This window comes from Rutilus rutilus (genome assembly GCF_951802725.1).
Source record: "Rutilus rutilus genome assembly, chromosome: 21".
Classification (NCBI taxonomy): Eukaryota; Metazoa; Chordata; class Actinopteri; order Cypriniformes; family Leuciscidae; genus Rutilus; species Rutilus rutilus.
In genome coordinates, this window is record NC_140226.1 from 9558338 (window position 1) to 9578880 (window position 20543).

The 20543-nt window shown below is 38.7% G+C and overlaps 2 protein-coding genes across 4 annotated transcripts; one reads left to right on the plus strand and one right to left on the minus strand.

Moving 5' to 3' along the window:
- Positions 1 to 133: 133 nt before the first annotated feature.
- fuca2 (alpha-L-fucosidase 2) lies at positions 134 to 15122 on the minus strand. The gene is made up of 7 exons (XM_084393922.1): positions 14805 to 15122; positions 9221 to 9408; positions 7489 to 7828; positions 6119 to 6329; positions 2410 to 2600; positions 2149 to 2257; positions 134 to 860 (listed from the first exon to the last, which is right to left on the minus strand). The coding sequence occupies exons 1-7, from the start codon at positions 14987 to 14989 to the stop codon at positions 726 to 728; spliced, it is 1359 nt and encodes a 452-aa protein (XP_084250048.1). The 5' UTR covers positions 14990 to 15122; the 3' UTR covers positions 134 to 725.
- Positions 15123 to 15277: 155 nt separating this feature from the next.
- LOC311281172 (putative deoxyribonuclease TATDN3) lies at positions 15278 to 19810 on the plus strand. Of its 3 annotated transcripts, none has more exons than XM_084393923.1 (10): positions 15278 to 15422; positions 15509 to 15541; positions 15621 to 15694; positions 15769 to 15847; positions 15932 to 15994; positions 17354 to 17463; positions 17548 to 17603; positions 17695 to 17807; positions 19241 to 19321; positions 19395 to 19810. In XM_084393923.1, the coding sequence occupies exons 1-10, from the start codon at positions 15369 to 15371 to the stop codon at positions 19536 to 19538; spliced, it is 807 nt and encodes a 268-aa protein (XP_084250049.1). In that variant the 5' UTR covers positions 15278 to 15368; the 3' UTR covers positions 19539 to 19810. The 3 variants fall into 3 exon arrangements, with proteins under 3 accessions (XP_084250049.1, XP_084250050.1, XP_084250051.1); XM_084393924.1 differs by having other exon boundaries at positions 19244 to 19321; XM_084393925.1 differs by having other exon boundaries at positions 19247 to 19321.
- The last annotated feature ends 733 nt before the right edge of the window (positions 19811 to 20543 follow it).

Genomic DNA, 20543 nt, shown 5'->3' on the forward strand with positions numbered 1-20543 from the left:
ATCTCCAAGTCAGAAATATCCGATCCAATGATCCTGTCAAAAGATACATATTTAGTCTATTGAATAATCTTAGTTGTGCGTGTTTAAATGCCCAGACTTCATCTGAAATTGTCATATTTCTCTCATCTCTTGATTGTGAAGACAAACATTCCACATTCTATAAAACCCCACAATCATAACATTAAACAACAAAAGAAAGGAAGTACAAGTAATATCAAATTAAATAAATGAATAATGAATAAATGATCAGATGATAAATCAAATGTGATAACTACAAAAATTACTCATGATGAATAAAAAAACCAAAGAAAATAAAACGCAACACAGGTATATGGTAGCTCTCTTGAAGTAACACACACAGGTTATTAAAAATTCTTAGATCCGTCACTATATGGTTGCTAAGGTGTTCAGATGCGGTTGCTAGGATGTTCTGTCAGGTGGTTGCTTACTGGGCCAATAGAGTCCACCATCACATCTCCATGATCTTCTGCTTGCTATAGGCTCAGGGTTTTTTCACTCATCTTCCATGCAAAAATGTCTGATCACATAAGCAACAGCACCACACCACTTTGAGTCCCTACTAGGATACACTAGTGTACAACAATTAAAAAATTATAAAAAAAACTAATAATTTATTATTTAAATGTAAAAGTTGGGGGAAAACACAGTGCATTCCATCTTTGGCTTCATTAGTCCTAAAAGCAGCAACTAACAGTGCCGGTATCCTACATGGCACCAGTCAGTCGCAGGGTCCAAGCCCAGGAGGGCATCTGACTGGGGTCCAGCTGGGGTAGATGAACCTTCAGACCTGTGGGACTCATGGACTCCCATGAGACGGACTTACTGCCAAGCAGCACCACCTGATTTGGAAAAGGTTTGAAACAAGAATAAGAACAGTTTTGCTTCAGATGTGAATGCTCTGAAACTTCTGCAAACAGTTCTAAATAATTAAGGACAGTTTTGAGTGTCATTGTTTGTCTGGAGCTGATGTGCTGCTGGCGACTAACAAACAACTCTTGCTTGTATTTACTTGTGTATTGTATGTTCATTTTTTGTTCTTCCTTGTTGTTCATTCGTCATCTTCGCTTTATTTTTCGTTCACTCTTGCATTGTGACATTCACACTTGCATTGTATGTTTGTGCATTTGGGAGGCGGAGCAATGAAGGGAAGGGTGTGTTTATTTATTTTAAAAATGTGTAAAAAAAAAACTTTTTTTTTTTTAATGTAATGTGTATTCCTGTGATGCAAAGCTGAATTTTCAGTATGATTACTCCAGTTTTCAGTGTCACATGATCCTTCAGAAATCATTCTAATGTGCCGATTTGCTGCTTAAGAAACATTTCTGGTTATTATCAAACAGTGCTGCTTCATATTTTTGTGGAAACCGTGACACCTTTTTTTTAGGATACTTTGATGAAAAGAAAGTTCCAAAGAACAGTGTTTATTTGAAATAAAAACTTTTATAACATTATAAATGTCTTTACTGTCACTTTTGATCAATTTAATGCATCCTTGTTGAGTAAAATTATTAATTTCGTAAAAAACAACAACAACTTTTGAACGTTAGTGTACATGGAAAAAAGAAGATAATCTGATGAGATGGCAACAGCTGCTAGTGACCCTGGACCACAAAACCAGTCACATGGGTCAATTTTTTTTAATTGAGATGTATACATCATCTAAAAGCTGAATAAATAAGCTTTCCATTGATGTATGGTTTGTTAGAACAATATTTAGCCGAGATACAACTATTTGAAAATCTGCAATCTGAGGGTGCAAAAAAATCTAAACATTGAGAAAATCTCATTTAAATTTGTCCATTTATGTTCGCGATTGTGCTGCATCCACTCACAAAAATAAAATGTTTTATATATTTACGGTAGGAAATTTACTAAATATCTTCATGGAACATGTTCTTTACTTAATATCCTAATGATTTTTGGCATAAAATTTTTTTTTTTAAAAATTCTGACCCATTCAATGTATTGTTGGCTATTGCCACAAATATACCCGTGCGACTTGTGACTGGTTTTGTGTTCCAGGGTAATAATATGGTTGGTCGCTAACGTTTTAAAGCCGGGCTCTACAAACAATCAAGTATTCAATAAGAATCTTTTTTTATATATAATTTCTACAATATACATTACCTGAGTCTTGGACGCTGACACAACGGGGTCGTTCAGAACAATGTACCCATCAGTGGGCCATGAAAGAAAAATAGCATAGATTGCTTTCTCCTTCAGATTCATTGTATACCTGTTAGGACAAAACCAAATTATACATTGATTTAAAAGCAAATAAAGGTGAAAGAGATTAAATGGAAGAAGAGAGAAACAGAGGCAAAGAAACAAACAGACTTTTGCGTAACACGTTACTGTACATAAGAGAGAATTCATAATGTAACTGACCAAACTCCAGGAGTGGCAGTGTCGTTCTGAACTCTCCATGCGCTGCTGTTGTAAATGGCTTCTCCGTTCACCTGAAGCCACTGACCAATCTGCCGCAGACGCTCCTCGAATATGGGCATGATGCGGCCGTCATGTGTGGGGCCAACGTTCAACAGCAGATTCCCCCCACAGGACACGGTCTCCACGAGACTCTGTAAGACAAACAGAGGACTTCTAAATGCTCGCTGCATATACATACTGTATATATACACTCACCTAAAGGATTATTAGGAACACCATACTAATACTGTGTTTGACCCCCTTTCGCCTTCAGAACTGCCTTAATTCTACGTGGCATTGATTCAACAAGGTTCTGAAAGCATTCTTTAGAAATGTTGGCCCATATTGATAGGATAGCATCTTGCAGTTGATGGAGATTTGTGGGATGCACATCCAGGGCACGAAGCTCCCATTCCACCACATCCCAAAGATGCTCTTTTGGGTTGAGATCTGGTGACTGTGGGGGCCATTTTAGTACAGTGAACTCATTGTCATGTTCAAGAAACCAATTTGAAATGATTCGAGCTTTGTGACATGGTGCATTATCCTGCTGGAAGTAGCCATCAGAGGATGGGTACATGGTGGTCATAAAGGGATGGACATGGTCAGAAACAATGCTCAGGTAGGCCGTGGCATTTAAACCATGCCCAATTGGCACTAAGGGGCCTAAAGTGTGCCAAGAAAACATCCCCCACACCATTACACCACCACCACCAGCCTGCACAGTGGTAACAAGGCATGATGGATCCATGTTCTCATTCTGTTTACGCCAAATTCTGACTCTACCATCTGAATGTCTCAACAGAAATCGAGACTCATCAGACCAGGCAACATTTTTCCAGTCTTCAACTGTCCAATTTTGGTGAGCTCGTGCAAATTGTAGCCTCTTTTTCCTATTTGTAGTGGAGATGAGTGGTACCCGGTGGGGTCTTCTGCTGTTGTAGCCCATCCGCCTCAAGGTTGTGCGTGTTGTGGCTTCACAAATGCTTTGCTGCATACCTCGGTTGTAACGAGTGGTTATTTCAGTCAAAGTTGCTCTTCTATCAGCTTGAATCAGTCGGCCCATTCTCCTCTGACCTCTAGCATCAACAAGGCATTTTCGCCCACAGGACTGCCGCATACTGGATGTTTTTCCCTTTTCACACCATTCTTTGTAAACCCTAGAAATGGTTGTGCGTGAAAATCCCAGTAACTGAGCAGATTGTGAAATACTCAGACCGGCCCGTCTGGCACCAACAACCATGCCACGCTCAAAATTGCTTAAATCACCTTTCTTTCCCATTCTTACATTCAGTTTGGAGTTCAGGAGATTGTCTTGACCAGGACCACACCCCTAAATGCATTGAAGCAACTGCCATGTGATTGGTTGATTAGATAATTGCATTAATGAGAAATTGAACAGGTGTTCCTAATAATCCTTTAGGTGAGTGTATATATACACACACACTACCGTTCAAAACACTACCGTTCAAAAGTTTGGGGCCAGTAAGATTTACTTTAAATCAACACTAAGGAACTTTTCCTCTTCGGTCCCCCTACAGGTTGGAAGCGGAATTGTCCATTACCGCTGTCGTAAATAATTTAGCGTACCGCAGCCTACTGTCGCACGCGCGCTCGCTGTTTATCCGGCACCGGCTTTGGAATGAACGATGTCCACTGACAAGGTAGAGTATGTTGCATGATTTCATGAAAGTATGATGTATTGCGACATCAGAAACGAAGAAAAACGAAATAATGACTATTGAAACGCTTGACGTAAAGCAAGTCAAATTTGTAATTTTCCTATGTCTCATTCGAACTACAGAAACGCAACCGGGTTTGGCAAACTTGCATAGTATGGTTATAGCAGATATAGCGCTGCAAAGCGAATCCAGAAGTACCTTTCACCCTGTTACGACTTCATGAACCACTGATACGATTTTGGAAACATTATTTTAAGGTAAAAAATTGTCCTTAGTGTTGCTTTAAGAAGAAGGGATGCATTAAATTGATTAAAAGGGACAGTAAATACATTTATAATGTTACAAAAGATTTCTATTTCAAATAAATGCTGTTCTTTTGAACTTTCTATTCATCGAAATATTCATCTTGACAGAAACTGTATCACAGTTTCCACAAAAATATTAAAGGGGTGGTATAATGCCCTTTTCACAAGATGTAAAATAAATATCTGATGTCCCCAGAGTGTGTATGTGAAGTTTTAGCTCAAAATACCCCACAGATATTTTTATATAGCATGTTAAAGCAAAAACGCACCGTTTTGTGTCTGGCCCTTGAAATGCAAATGAGCTGCTGCTCCCGACATAGAGGGCGGAGTTTCAAGAGCTCGCGTGTTAGCAGCTCCCATTACCTCACGCAGACACACACTAAAATGTCAGAAACTGTTCTGCTTTTTATGTTCAAACCGGAGTCAGACAAAGATGGAGAGACTCAAGAAGAAGTGACAACACGTAAAGTGCAACAGGACGTCTCTGAATGGTTAGTTGATGAATTTATATTGCTGATGTGGAGTTAACTATGTTCAATTAGCATATTTTGTCATGATAATCTATAAATCGCTCGTATAGGAACTGTTGTGAGATGCACACAGAGTGACTTTCCATTGCATGTGAAAAGACGGATGCTACAGTTTGAGCTGACTCACAAATGTGCTCGACTACAACAACTCTGCCTCTTCTCACCATGGACTGGGTGTCACTGGGGGCGGGGTTTATGCAAATTTTAGGGTTGGTGATGTCACTAACCCAGGAGGAATGTTGTGTAGTCCCTACCAGCAGTTTGTTGTAGTCCTTAAAAAACGATTTCTTCAAAAGCAAATATCTCCCTTTGCTTTGACCTTTGAGCGTTGTAACTTTGCAGATGTTGTTTATGCTCAAACAGCAACATTACACACTAACTAAAGTTAGAAAAGTGAAATCATCATCAACCACCCCTCTAATGGCATAGTTCACCCAAAAATTTTTTACTCACCCTCAAGTCATCCTAGGCTCCACACGGCTCTGGGGGGTTAATAAAGGCCTTCTGAAGTGAAGCGATGTTTGAGTAAGAAAAATATTCATATTTAACAAAGTTAAATTCTAGCTTCCAGCCGCAGTCTACTTACGCCTAATGCGCAACTTACACAACTTGTGACGTCAGAAGTGGCGTAAATATCAGCAGCACGTCGCATAGTTGCGGTTTACACTTAAGTGAAATCCGTATGTTCGTTTGGCCGGAATCTAGTTATTTTACTTTATACAGTTTTAAATATGAATATTTTTCTTACACAAACGCATCGGTTCTCTTCAGAAGGTCTTTATTAACCCCCCAGAGCAGTGTGGAGCACTTTTATGATGGACAGATGCACTTTTATGGACTTCAAAACAGAAACAGCAATTCACTGCCATTATAGAGCTTGAAAGAGCCAGGACATTTTTTAATATAACTCCGATTGTATTTGTCTGAAAGAAGAATGTCATATACACTAAGGATGGCTTGAGGGTGAGTAAATCATGGGCTAATTTTCATTTTTGGGTGAGCTATCCCTTTAAGCAGTATAGGCGTGTTTTTTTGCAATGTGAGGGACATACCCGATAATGTCAGATCGCACATAGCAACATAACAGCAATTACACATCCCTAGTCAACTGCACACAAGTGTCCGAGTGAATGAATGTAAATGTAAAACTCACTCCTATCAGTTGTTCAGTGGTGAGGAAATCACTGAGTTTGGCCTCTCTCCTGTAGCCCCATGACCTCTTGTCAATGGTCATGCAGTTCTCCCACTTGTGCTTCAGCAGGTGTTCTGGGTTGAACCGATCCGAGCAGGTGTAATATCCGCCATGTTTACATATGCTGCCATATCCCCAGCGGTCATTGGTCACAACAGTGTCACGCACAGGGCTGAGAAAACACACATTTGCCATCAGTTAAGCTACATGACTTTACATACACAGTTCTAGTATGCAACTTGTTTGGTTCTCTACAATGTTATTGTGAAATTAAAGTCTTTAGTCTATGTCCGATAGCTTTGAGTTCATCTAGACACTAGCGTACTCCAAAACATTGACAAATAAGCGTTTAGGAGAAAAATGCTATTGCAATGGGGCAAGGTTTAGTGAGCCCCTGCTGGTAGATGCAGCAATTACACTATCCTGTTGCCAAAAAGCATTTTTCGCCATTGACGGCCATTCTAAAGTAGCCGTGTGTTCTAACAAAATAAAAAAGAATGGCAAAGAGTATATAAATCACAAAATGTAAAAGCCTTATAGTAGATGTTTTATTAGTGATTGCTTTTACAGAGGGATCTCAACTCTCTGGTGGTCTTTGGTCATTTACATTTTTTACATTTTGTGCAAGTGGCACAAAAGTCACCAAGTTTCGTATCATTCAAATTAAGTAAAAAATAAAATAATTCATTGATTCATTTGCAAGCTTGGTGACTTTTGTGCCATTTGCTAAATTCTGGACATGTTTAGATAAGGCTGAATGGTCTTGAATAAAAACTGTCATACTTGTGATCTTTGTGGATGAAAATGAAATGAACAGGAAATATGAAAAAATATGAAAATATTTTCTGAGGGACAATCTACAGCCACAATGAAGTAGCCAATGTGTCTATGTCTAAATACAAATGCAAAACCTAACCTGTGTGTATAATACACACATGCACACACACATACATTTATTAGGGGTGTAAAAGGGGTTTAGTAATTAATATTTAACTAATAGTAATTCAATAATATGAAATATTTCTTTCTAATATTTTTATTATTTGAATTTGTATAAATTAGATGTGAATATTGTTTAATACCATGAAATATCCATATACAAAATATTAAAAATAAATATTATTGAAAATAATTCAACTAATTTCAACCAATATTGAAATACAGTACATTCATTTCATTTAAAAGTGAATGTTGACTGTTGAGGATCAAAAGCGTGACCCTTGAGGGAGAAAATGGACATTGAATTTGATATTTTTTCCTATCTGCTGCCTTTGGACCTCCTCTTGGTTTCTTGGTTTGTAATCATGACACTCATGTTAAGGTGTCCTTACCTCTCGTTATAGAGCCAGGCGAGGAACCCTGTGCTGTTCCAGTAGGAGTCAGGCGCATCTCCGTCACCATCGGACCACAGTACGTCAGGTTTGAACTTGTTGACTATCTCGTACAGCTCGGGCAGGGTCTTGGTAGTAGGGAACACATTGGTTTTAAAGGAGTTGTTAGCATCAGCTCTGTACAGAGGGTTAAACCACTCAAACAAGGAGTGGTAAAGCCCCAGACGCAAATCACTGTGTTTCCGCAAAGCAGTGGCGATCTCATCCACCAGATCCCGCTTCGGCCCAACCGACACGGCGTTCCAGTTCCACGAGTACTTTGAGCCCCACATTGTAAAGCCTGAGGAATTGAAACACATGAATGAATAACTCTTTACAATAAGGTTCATTTGCAAACATTAATGTATTAACTAACTATGAGCAATCCATTTGTTAATCTTTGTTAACGATAGTTAAAAAATACAGCTATTCATTGTTAGTTCATGTTAGTTCACAATGCATTAACTAATGTTAACAAGATTTTAATAAAGTATTAGTAAATGTTGAAATTAACATTAACAAAGATGAATAAATGCTGTATACGTGCAGTTCGTTATTAGTTCATGTTAACTAATGTAGTTAACTAATGTTAACTAACGAACCTTATAGTAAAGTGTTACCTATTAACCTTAGTTCATCTCAACATTTATTAATACATTATTAAAATCAAAAGTATTTGTGAATGCACTGAATGACATAAATGTCACTAGAAATGACATTAAAAGTGAAAAAACGTTGGTCAAAAACGTGCATTTAGACACAAACTTGCCTTCAACCACAACTTTCCGGCGCCATCTTTATTTTTTAGTTCAACTGTCACTGAATGAAAAGCGCACAGGATTGTGGGAAGTCAAAGGCAGTGAAGGATACATCTATGTTGCCTTCAAAAATCCCTCAGAGGAAGGTCTCTCAGGAGACAGGAAGTGAAGCTAACATTGGATTTAGGCGTGCATTGATGCCTTCCTACATTGGAACGTGTCATCCGAAGGCAGCGGTTTTAAGCTTTCGGACGCAGCCAATGTTTCAAGTATTACGGTATGGCATATTGGTGCCTGTATATTTTAAATTATATCATTTTAATTTCTAAAAAATCTACTTGAACAGATAAAATCTGCTTTGTATATTGAAATGTACTAATAACCACCGTAAAACATGGCCAATACTCATATATAGACAAGGCAGGGTCATACACACAAAGACCATCAGAGTAACACAACTGAAACTAAAATACTGCAATAAACATTAACTAAACAACAGAGAATGTAACAGAAAACACCCTAATGTACAGTACAGTACATCACTGATAACCAACAATAAAAAGAAGAACCAAAACTATTTAAAGAAAATATTCTGATTCTGTATATGGTGTGTCACATAGGGGTTTCTGGAAATGACCTTTTACTGTTTTTCACTGTAAGCTATATGGTAAACCATACTTTTTACTTTAAAAAGACCATAAATTTGACAGTATTTTATAGGAAATGCACATAGTTGCACATGATGTTAAACCATTTATAGCAAGGTATTTTACAGTTAACCAATTAACGGGTTTTTGTAATTCTACATAATAAAAAACGGTAAAGAACGGTTAATTGGTTAACTATAAAATAACTATATAGCATTAAAATAGTTAGAGTTGACAGATATGCACAAATGAAATGCATTGCAGTCTGTGCAGTCATTCCTCACAAACCTTCATGGTGTTTGGTTGTGAGCACAATATATTTGGCTCCAGACGAGGCAAAAATGTCAACCCACTCTACAGGATCAAAGAGTTCAGTGTGGAACTGAGATGCAAAGTCTGCGTAGGTGAAGCCAGGTGGATAATTCTGCTCCATAAAGTTAACATAAGATGGGTATTTTTGGCCCTGCCAGAACCACCTGTTGGAAAACAAAACTATTAAGCACAGTTAACCTCAAATATATAAATTCAAAAACATTTAACTTCTTGATTAAAGAAAATAAAGCTTACTTTTTAGAACGATTTGGATTATTTGCATTTCAGATATAATATTTTAATTAAGATTATGCCCATTCCTAAGATTTAGGAAATATCCTGTATTTTGAATGATTTTTAAAAAATATTAAAATCTATTTAACTTCCTGGTCATGTGACCTGATGTTGGCACCTCCACTGTATTATATTAACAAACATCTCTCAAACATCTTACATGCAGTTACATGCATGTGGAAATGTGTCTTTGGTGATTTTATAAAAAAAAATAAACATTTATATATTTTGATTTAAATCACCTAACATCTGCAAACATATCCTATTATACATGTCTTATTTTAAAGAAATCTTATTTTGTGTGTTAATCCCAGTTCTTGAAATAATCAGTGCAGTAAGTGATTTCCGATGAACTCTGTTGAGAGCGGATCGGACCGAGCAGCACAACACACTTGTAGCCAATCAGCATTAGGGGGTGTGTCACTCACGATGGGGGAGGAGAAAGTGAGCCAATCAGCAGCAGGGGGCGTGTCACTCGTGATGTGGGAGGAGAGAGAGTGAGCCAATCAGCAGCAGGGGGTGTGTCATGATGGGGGAGGAGAGAGAGTGAGCCAATCAGCAGCAGGGGGTGTGTCACTCATGATGGGGGAGGAGGGAGAGTGAGCCAATCAGCAGCAGGGGGGCGTGTCTCTCGTGATGTGGGAGGAGAGAGAGTGAGCCAATCAGCAGCAGGGGGTGTGTTACTCTTGATGTGGGAGGAGAGAGAGTGAGCCAATCAGCAGCAGGGGGTGCGTCATGATGTGGGAGGAGAGAGAGTGAGCCAATCAGCAGCAGGGGGTGTGTCATGATGGGGGAGGAGAGAGAGTGAGCCAATCAGCATTAGGGGGTGTATCACTCACGATGGGGGAGGAGAGAGAGTGAGCCAATCAGCAGTGGGGGGCGTGTTACTCGTGATGGGGGAGGAGAGAGAGTGAGCCAATCAGCAGTAGGGAGCGTGTCACTCATGATGGGGAAGGAGAGAGAGTGAGCCAATCAGTAGCAGGGGGCGTGTCACTCGTGATGTGGGACGAGAGAGAGTGAGCCAATCAGCAGCAGGGGGTGTGTCACTCATGATGGGGGAGGAGAGAGAGTGAGCCAATCAGCAGCAGGGGGTGTGTCACTCATGATGGGGGAGGAGAGAGAGTGAGCCAATCAGCAGCAGGGGGTGTGTCACTCATGATGGGGGAGGAGAGAAAGTGAGCAAGAGGGAGATTTAAAGAAAGACTGTATGAAGAGAGATGGTTGAGAGACATTATAAAAGAGAAAGTTCAGGGCCTGGTTGCATGATACCCAAAAATAATTATACCCATAATTTACTCTCCCTCAAGCCATCATAGGTGAATTGACTTCTTCTTTCAGTCAAACACAATCGGAGTCATACCGGTATTTAAAAATATCCTGGCTCTTCCAAGCTTTATAATGAGAGTGAATAGTACCTTAGATTATGAAGCCCAAAAATCGCATCCATCCATCATAAAAGTAATCCATATGGCTCCAGGAGTTAATAAAGGGTTTAATAAAGCTTAATGAAGGCCTTCTGAGGCGAAGCCATGGGTTTGTGTTAAAAAAATATCCATATTTATAACTTAACTATATAAACTATAATTATTGGCTTACGGTAACTTCCGTACGCGAGTATAGTTCCGGCGGAAGAGTGACCTCTGACCTGACTTCCATGGGGTCCATCATCAGTCTGGTTAACGACATTCTTCTAAATATCTTCCTTTGTATTCAGCAGAAGAAAGAAACTCATACAGGTATGGAAAAACTTGAGAGTGAGTAAATGATGACAGAATTGTCATTTTTAAGTGAACTATTCCTTAAAGTTCCTTAAGTGGACCCTTAGGTTTTTCTTGCAACCCATGTTTCACTAAAGGTACCCTTAACCTTATAACTAAGGGTTTTGCTATGTTTCACAGAACAAAGATAGGTGTGTTTGTGTATTTTGGAGGCGGAACAATGAAGGGAGGGGTGTGTTTGAGCTGTTTTCAAATATCAAGTGTTTCTTAGAAATGACTTACTGCACCTTTAACATTCCTTAACTAACCGGCTTTTTGAATGAATGCATGGCGCAGAGCACAATGCACATGGTTCAAGACTGTGACCAGAGCCATGTACTGGTCTTATTCTATCGTCCATGTGAACACTCCACTCTTTTTCAACATAATATTCTTATTTTATGCATTTATTCAGAAAAAGCCACCAAGGCCTAGACCCATTAAATTCTACAAAGTGCCAAGTTTATAGTACAATTGTCTATAGTACTACTAATAAAAATATTTAATAAGCATTTATTTAAAGGTATAGTGGACGATCTTTCCGAATTTTAGATAAGACCCACCCTCTCCACTTTTTGAATAAGTTTGATTGATTCACCAGAATTATTGACAATTAGGAGGACCAATAGTATAGGTGATCCACCCGGAAGTAAAAAATCCTCCATTATACCTTTAACATAGTAATGAAATTACTTTTGTGTGAGAAAAGTCTGACAATTTAAACAGGCCTTGTGTGACACCATTAGGTCACATGACAGGGTATTTAAATGTTTAAAAAAACAATAAGAAAGCTGATGTTGCTGTATTTTAAATGTTTTGTTTAGCAGTTGACAGGTATGTGACAGATCAGGTGAGTTCATGTAGACAACCACATCATGTGATTTGAAACAAAAACTAGTAGCTATATATTTTATGTATTTATATTTATGTTTTATACATATTTATAATTGTGTTATGACTGTATGCATGTTATAATTAAATTAAATTAAATTAAATTAAATTAAAAACAATTTAGTATTTGACCTACTGAGAAAAAAAAAAAAAAAAAAAAATCACCAAAACACACAAAATGATATTACAACTAATGTGACATAATCAGGTCACAAGCTGCCAAAGACACTCCAGTGAAGCATTGTGCTGCAGCTGTCTCTAAGGGGCTGTTTACACGACACCGTTTTCAACTAAAAACGTTAAACCAGAGCCCGTCTACGGAGAGCCTATTGAGCCCATAGATATATATAAAGGCATTTTTCTACCGATTTTCAAACGGTTTGGTTTGTTATAAACGTCAGAGATGTAGTTATGACACTGCATACATACACTGCATACATATGAAAAATTATAACATACATTTTCAAGCATTCGGAATTATAGCCACGTTAATAACGTTTGTAAGAAACCAAACCGTTTGTAAATCCGTCAAGATTTCAGCGAGATAAGAGGATTTGTGTGCGTGCTGATCATTCACCTTAATGCACAGAGCACTGTCACAAGATGGCCGAACGATGATGCCGGAAGTGACTGCGCCATAAGACATCTAGCGTTTATATATGATATCTATGATTGAGCCCATATATTAAAGTAACAACATGTAGTTTTTCAACCTTCATAATATATTTCCAAGACCCTTGTGATGGTACATCGACTTACAATAGGTTGAATGACACGTCTGCCAGAGCCTGACGGGGTCTGTATCGCTTTTACTGGCACTATGTAACTTCGGGGTGCGGGTAGTAACCAGAGCTCAAAAAGAACTACAAAATTCGACTGCTTTACGGCATACGTCACTTCGCCCACCACAGACCAACCAGCGCGTTTGTTTTCGTGCGTCTGTTTTCGTCATGGCTGAAGCAGCAGCGAAACGTAAGAAGTCCAAGGGTTTGTCGGAGTAGAGTCGGAAGAGGAAAAGGGAGAGTGATAAACTGAAAGGCAGGACGAGGATCAATATTGGTCGAGCGTTTGCTCGCTGGCGTGAGCTTATCGTCAGACCGATGCTGACTTGGCCGTCATGCTGTTGAACTAGTAAGTAAATTGCTTGCATACTATCTTTAGTTTTTCTAATCTGTTGTCTGCCTGGCTACGTTACGGAAACTATCTGGTCCTCCATTTATCTTCATGAATCAGCTAACGTTAGTAACTTAGATGAGCGAATTATCAATCTGGTAGCTAGTAAACACTAACATAATAGTTTTAGATGGTTAGGATGCTATCGCTATCATTATAGTTCAGATTTGAGCATTGCAATCGACATGCAAATCGCAAATGTTTGAGTTAAAATGTTTAGTCTACTAAACATGTATAAATTATGAAAGGAGGAAGATTAATAATATTATCATTGCCCATATGAAAAAAACCTGCATGCTTCATATACAGTAACAGCCCGTTCTCATCCCAAGTCGTCATATACTGACGCTTTCAAAATTTCTTCAATATCTGACGCACAAAGCACCCTTTAGCGTCCATATGAGACGCATAACCCTACCACAGACCTAAACCTACCCATAACCGAAGCGTCTCATATTGACGCTAAGGGTGCTTTGTGCGTCGGATATTGAAGAGTGTTTGAAAGTGACGATTTGGGGATGAGAATGCGTTGACAGTAACCGTAAATCATTTTACGACAGCGGTAATGGACAATTCCGCTTCCAACCTGTAGGGCGACCGCAGAGGAAAAGTTCCATGTTGTTGCTTTAAGTCCTATTGTACCGAATTTTGGTTGTAGTTCCACCAGAGTTCCACTGGGGGCGATCGCCCATGAGTGCAAATAGAATGGGAGTCTATGGGGCTAGACGGCTACATTTGTCTCTTTCACCCGATTACATCCTGTTTTCGGTCGAAGTCCACAGTAATCGATGGTCGAGTTCACGCGCATAGGTTTAGTACCTATGATCACGCGCGTGAACTCGACAATCGACTACTGTGGACTTCGACCGAAAACAGGATGTAAATACAGGTATGTGCGCAGGCTGAATAAACATCATTTTTTTTATATATTTCTTTCACATCTACTGCAGTCAGATTCACCATGTTCACTCCGAAGGAATCACTCACATGACCTGTGCACTTGTAATGACACATCAAGGATGTTAAGAGGCTAAAAGCAGGTTTAAAACTTGCCCCATTGAAGTCAACAGGGTGCAAATTTTAAAAAGAGGATAACACGGTGTAGGCAACACCGATTTTTGTCGTTGTTCTCTGTACTGACAGCACTCCAAATGTACAAAAAAATTAGCTCAATGTTAAAATTGACCGGAGTTCTCCTTTAAGCATAACACTTACATTAAACAGTTAGCCTATAATAACACATTTTTAAATCATATATAAATTATATAGCTACTTCGTTTTTGACTAAATTAAGTTGAATCGTTACATAGAAAAGCATAATTCAGTATTCATAGAAAAATGCTTTGTATATCATGCACTGTTGAGCGTTTTGCACTTTTCCGACACTCCCTAACTCTGATCTCCTGTCAAACTAATGTCCAATATAAAACCAGACGCAGACTTACCAGAACCATTCACTGCCAAAGCTGGGAACTGAAAACACTCCCCAGTGAATGAAAATGCCGAATTTGGCTTGATCGAACCATTCCGGTAGAGGTCTTGAATCAATTGATTCCCACGTAGGCTTGTATTGACAAAGACAGCTGCCAATCGAGAGTAAAAAAAGGGACAAAACACCCCAGTGATGCATTGTGCTGCCGCTGTCTCTTATTCACAGCGATCAAATGAGAGTTGTTTCAGATCACATGATGTGCTGTGGTTGTCTACATAAACTCACGTGATATACTTGCCAACTGCAAAACAAAACGTTTAAAATACAGCAAAATGTGGAAACTTCCTCATTCATAAACCTTGAAACAAGCGCCACCACTGCGAAGGCTCGATTTATGAATATTAAGTAGGTAACACGACGTTCGCCGATGATTGGCTAAAGCAACGCTGGAGGACCTGATTAATATTCATGACATAAGCCTTCGCTGTCGTGGGATTCGTCACATCCTGTTCGCAACGTTACTAGTTTGAGTGATCCGTGTGGACTGTGGTTTTCAACGATCTGAAAATATACATCTATGCAAGGATATATCGACTGTCACTGTCATATTTCTGCCGAGGATTTTGACAGTGTAAGAAAGAAAAATAGTCGCAATGTTCATAATACTATGGAACTATCTGAGAAGTTCCTTAATGAGTGTGTGTTGTGTTTATTTAGGACATTGATGATGTCATTGGAGAGTCTAAAAAGGTACCTCTTTCAATCTATATTCTCTGTCAAATCTGATATCCATATTAAGAGTGCAGTAACGTTTGTTTTAATTTTTTAGGCTGGGCTTGTTGCCCTTCTTGCTGTAGCAGAGCATGCTGGTGAATTTGAGAAAATTATACAGCTCTCACAAAGGTATATCTTACATATTATCTTGTGTATTATTATTTTCAGCAAACTCAATATTAAATGGCTTTAATTTCCTATAGGTTCCCTGGATTCATTATGCCATGTCTTGGAGTTCATCCTGTCCAAGATCCAGCACAACCCAGAGGAGCCGTTCCGGAGGTCTGAAACGTATGCGTATAAAGATACATTTATTTTATTCACTGTCTTACAGCTGACACGGTTTCCTTATTTTCTGCCCCACAGGATTTAGATGCTGCATTACCGCTGATTGACAAATACAAAGAGCACATTGTGGCTATTGGTGAGGTTAGACATATACTGAATGTCTAACTAGTTGTTATAAGTAGAGAGTAAAGTTCTGTAAGATTTTAATCCCTTAAAGGTAGGGTAGGCAATTTCGGAGAGGCTAGCAATAGCAAGTTAGCTCTGAAAGCATAAGAACCCACCCTTTCTCCAAAGCCACACCCCCTTCATGAACGCGTACAGCCAGAGCAAACAAAAATGTCAGGAGAGAAGGCGTTAAATTACCTCATGTCTCAAAGCACATAACATTACAATAATAATGAACGTAAACAACTTAAAGAGCTAGTTGTACCACCTGACTGCTGCAGGTTCATTTCGCTGTTGATAGTGTTGACATAGAAACGCATAAATCCAAAACTGAGGACGTGAACAGCGGGTTGCCATGTCGTAATTACGGTTATGACACAGTGTGAATGCAGCATAAGCTCGTTGTTTTGGTTCAGGTGGAACTGTAAAAGGCGGCGGCTGCTGTTTGTTTGTGACTGTCTAAGGCCCCGATCACACCTAACGCGATTTTTTTAGGTTCGAAAACGCGTGGTGCAGAGAACTGCCCCCATCACACAGAACGAGCAGTGCGCTGCATTTTTTATGTTGCTAGGCAACCACTGAAACAGCTGTCCTGTCAGTCAAGTACACGTCAAATCAGCCTTTTATTAACCTTATTTACTTTCGTTAACATTGTGGTAGTTAAGGTTCGTGAAGTCTTTAAGCTCCTGGTAACCCGCGAGGGCACCACAAGTTTATCCTCCATCATCGCACTCTCCAGGTGTTCAAGCAACTGTAGCTTTCATCACTAAAACGGAAGGCCCGCCTCTCCATTCATTCGATTGGACAGTGGAAAAAAACGCGATGACGTCGGGCGTTTTTTCCGCTCGGAGTTGCTTTTTTTTCAACTGCAAAAACGCGAGGCGCAGCAGGCGCATAAACAGCGCGCAGAACGCTCACTGCCATAGGAAACCAATTGAAAAAAGGCGCCTCTCACTGCAAAAAAATGTTCGTCCAATCATTGCATTCGGACCGAATGCAATGATTGGACGAACATCTTTTGGTCCTGAGACTTCCACAAAAGATATATGTACATGTTTTAATATTTAGACCACTTCTATTGTTAATTGCTATCTGGATGAGAAGAGAGTTTAAACCAGTATAACTAAAAAAAATTCTAAAATTGCATACCCTACCTTTAATTGTCTAAAAAATTGTTTCACCACTGCATAATGCAATAAGCAGTCCAACATTTGTTGGTCAAACTTTTGTTAATGCAGGCAAAAAACAAAGTCTTCCTCTTCTATCAGTACCTAAATGAACTATTTAGTGCTATGATGTTTTTATACATGTTTAAATATGTATCATTACATATAGGTCGGCCTGGATTTCACGCCACGTGTAGTCAACAGTGACGCTGGGAAAGACGGACAGAGACAGGTACTCATTCGACAGGCTGAAATCGCGAAACAGTTAAATCTGCCTCTGTAAGTGTTATGCTGCTTTGTATATTTGTGCACATAAAAAATGACGTTATGATCTTTCATATAGCAGTGAGTTTTGTCTGTTAGGAATGTACACTCAAGATCTGCTGGAAGACCAACCATCCATCTTTTGAAGGAGCTGGGTATGCATACAGTACATACCAAAACATGCATGACAAACAGTGAATAAATCTGTTGCTTTTCATGATTTCAATCTTGTCTGTTTTCTATAAGGTGTAGAAAATGCACTTCTTCATGCATTTGACGGAAAACCTTCAGTTGCAATGGAGGGTGTGAAAGCTGGTTATTTTTTCTCAATACCTCCATCCATTGTAAGGAGTGATCAGGTAAATATAACCTACTGTTAAAAGGTTTTGTACGGTGGCCGAGAGAGCTCAACTCGCTACAACTAAAGAAAACACATGCAAATAGAAAAACATCTTCATTAGTTTCACAACACATGTGTGCTCCAAATACTCACAACTCAACGGCTGCAAAAGTTCACAACACAACCAAATACAGAAACACGCTGCAAATAGCACTGACCATAGTGACGAACCCGGCTGGGACATGCTTATTGCTCGTGAGCATCCCTATGCCTAAGGGCAGACGGCAGAGCCCTTGAAGTGTGGACTTTGGAGGGAGTAGGGCACTTGTGTGCTATTATGTAGCCGTTTGGAACGTACTTGGCGAAGGGAGTAACAAAAGACAACGTCATTTCCTCATTATTTTCACCTGTGATGTTCCCATGACAACGAAGCACGGTGTCAATCAGCTGAATAGCTGTTCTTACGACAGACATTTCTTATTATTGCTGTTAACATATCTGTTGCAAATAAAAATACATTTTAAGTTTTTAAAATACGCGTTATATGTCTGTGTGAGTGTCTCAACTTTAAAACTTTCTCAACGTCTCATCTTTGGACCCTGCATCACCTAACATTTCTTATGAAACTGATTTAAACATAAAATCCCAAAATTTGTACAATGTAACTGATGTATAGATTAATATCTTACCCGCATGGTCTTTTTTTTTTTTTTTTTGTATTCTGATGACATTGAACATATGCATACAAAGTTGTATGTCATAAACATGTCATCTCTGTATGTTTTGCAAAAAAATTTTTTAAGTAGACTTTGAACTATAAGCATGTCCCAGCCGGGTTCGTCACTTATTGGGGTCCCCTGGAAACATTTCCGTTATGGTGTGTGCTATTTGCAGTGTGTTTCTGTATTTGGTTACACGCGGCATGTGTTGTGAAACTGATGAAGATTTTTTCTTAATTTGCGGGTGTTTTCTTAAGTTGCAGCGCGTTGAGCTCTCTTGGCCACCGTATTTTTGACTCCTCATGCCAATATTTGCAAGCTCTCTTTACAGTATGTGCTCTGCTAATAAACATACATTCCAAATCAAAAGCTTGAATAATGAAGTATAATTGAACAGTAAAAATGAACAGAAATGTCATTATGAGAATTATGTAGTGACCGAAATGTCAAACAAATAAAACCTCTTTTTTAAATATTTTTAAATATTTGGGCTTCTTCATTCTCAATCAAATTTGATGAATTTATTTTTTAAAGATTTTACAAAATATATATAATTTATATTTGTCTACAAACTAATTTCAAGCATTTAAGCGAAAGTCTTTATATGAAAATGTTCTTAAGATCTTAAGATCTTGTCCAAACGTTTAACTTGTAGCAATCTGTTTCTATAATTTACAATAACACCTCAGTGCATTTATTAGTACCACATCACATGATATCCACCTTTGATAAGAAGCAGAAGCTGGTGAAGCAGGTTCCTCTGGAGAGCATGTGTTTAGAGACGGACGCTCCTGCGCTGGGACCCGAGAAGCAGGTACGGCAGATTTGAGTTTTTTCTGTCATAAAACATGATTTGATGTTTATTTACATCTGTGTTTTTACTCTAGGTGAGGAATGTACCAAGGAACATCAGCATTAGTGCCGAATATATCGCCAAAATCAAAGGAATTCCCTTGGAGAAGGTCATAGAGGTCACTACCCAGAATGCCCTGCACCTGTTCCCCAAATTAAAAACATTTATCAAAGCTTGACATTAATACCGCACCTCGGCAAAGCTGCTTAAAGCTGTCCTTTAAACAAACAAATGTGCATTGTTGTGTAGAAATTAAGATCAAGAAAAAATATGTATTTCTTTTCAGAAGACATTGCTTATTTTCATTTATTTGACTGATTAATCATTTGGGTTTTTTTATTCAAGATAGCCTATTGTTCCAATGACTGCAAATGACCACAGTTTTTTGTTGTTGTTGTGATGTCAAAAAAAATATTGTATCAAAAGCTGTATTAAAAAACAAATACCGTATGTATAGTGTGTTTACTACAAGCTAATGTAAGCATGTGAAGATTTTTGCGGCATATTTATAGGAGAGTCAAAGACTTTATTGTTCATTAGGGTAAATAGAAAGAAATGGAAGGCCACAAAAAAGTTAGTGTAATGAAAAATAAAAGCGCAGAACTTGCTTTTACCAGTAGATGGCAGGAAATACAAGAACAGTTCCGTCTCTAATCTAAACACTAGGGGTCTGTACTCAGGGTTGCCAAGTCTGAGGCTTTCCTGCACAATTGGGCTACTTTTAAACTCTTAACGCGGATTGATTTTTTTCCCACCACGGGTTAAAGGTTTGACATATTGCAAAAATTATATTAGACTAAAAACTTGTATACATTTTTTTATATATATTCTAGCAGTGATAAAACTGCTAGATGTTAAGTTTTCTGATCACTACAATATAGGATAGTGTTCTTCATTTTGCATAACAGGCTATAAAACATGGGAATGTCACATTCACAGAGAAGGCTTATATTAAGCCAGGATTGTGCCTTGGTAGTTCAATTAAGGCATTTAAGTAGCTTTTATAACCGTACCCGAGGAAAAACAAAAACATTACTTATGATCTTGAGACATAACAACAGCACTGACGTATTTTAAGATATGTCACTGCAAGTTGCTTTCAGTTCAACATGTATTTTAGTCTGGGACTAGGTTTAAGCCCTGTCTGTGAAACCGGATATTTTGATATTTGGGAAATGGTCAT

Excerpts from the sequence above, each read along its gene's own strand:
- LOC311281172 (XM_084393923.1), top strand. The coding sequence starts at position 15,369 with ATGCAAGGATATATCGACTGTCACTGTCATATTTCTGCCGAGGATTTT. Across the intron at positions 17,464-17,547 it reads AAACAGTTAAATCTGCCTCT|GAATGTACACTCAAGATCTG; the intron begins GTAAGTGTTATG and ends TTTGTCTGTTAG. Across the intron at positions 17,808-19,240 it reads CCATTGTAAGGAGTGATCAG|AAGCAGAAGCTGGTGAAGCA; the intron begins GTAAATATAACC and ends ACCTTTGATAAG.
- fuca2 (XM_084393922.1), bottom strand. The coding sequence starts at position 14,989 with ATGCATCACTGGGGTGTTTTGTCCCTTTTTTTACTCTCGATTGGCAGC. Across the intron at positions 7,829-9,220 it reads CACAACCAAACACCATGAAG|GCTTTACAATGTGGGGCTCA; the intron begins GTTTGTGAGGAA and ends TCAATTCCTCAG. Across the intron at positions 861-2,148 it reads TGTCAGCGTCCAAGACTCAG|GTGGTGCTGCTTGGCAGTAA; the intron begins GTAATGTATATT and ends TTTCCAAATCAG.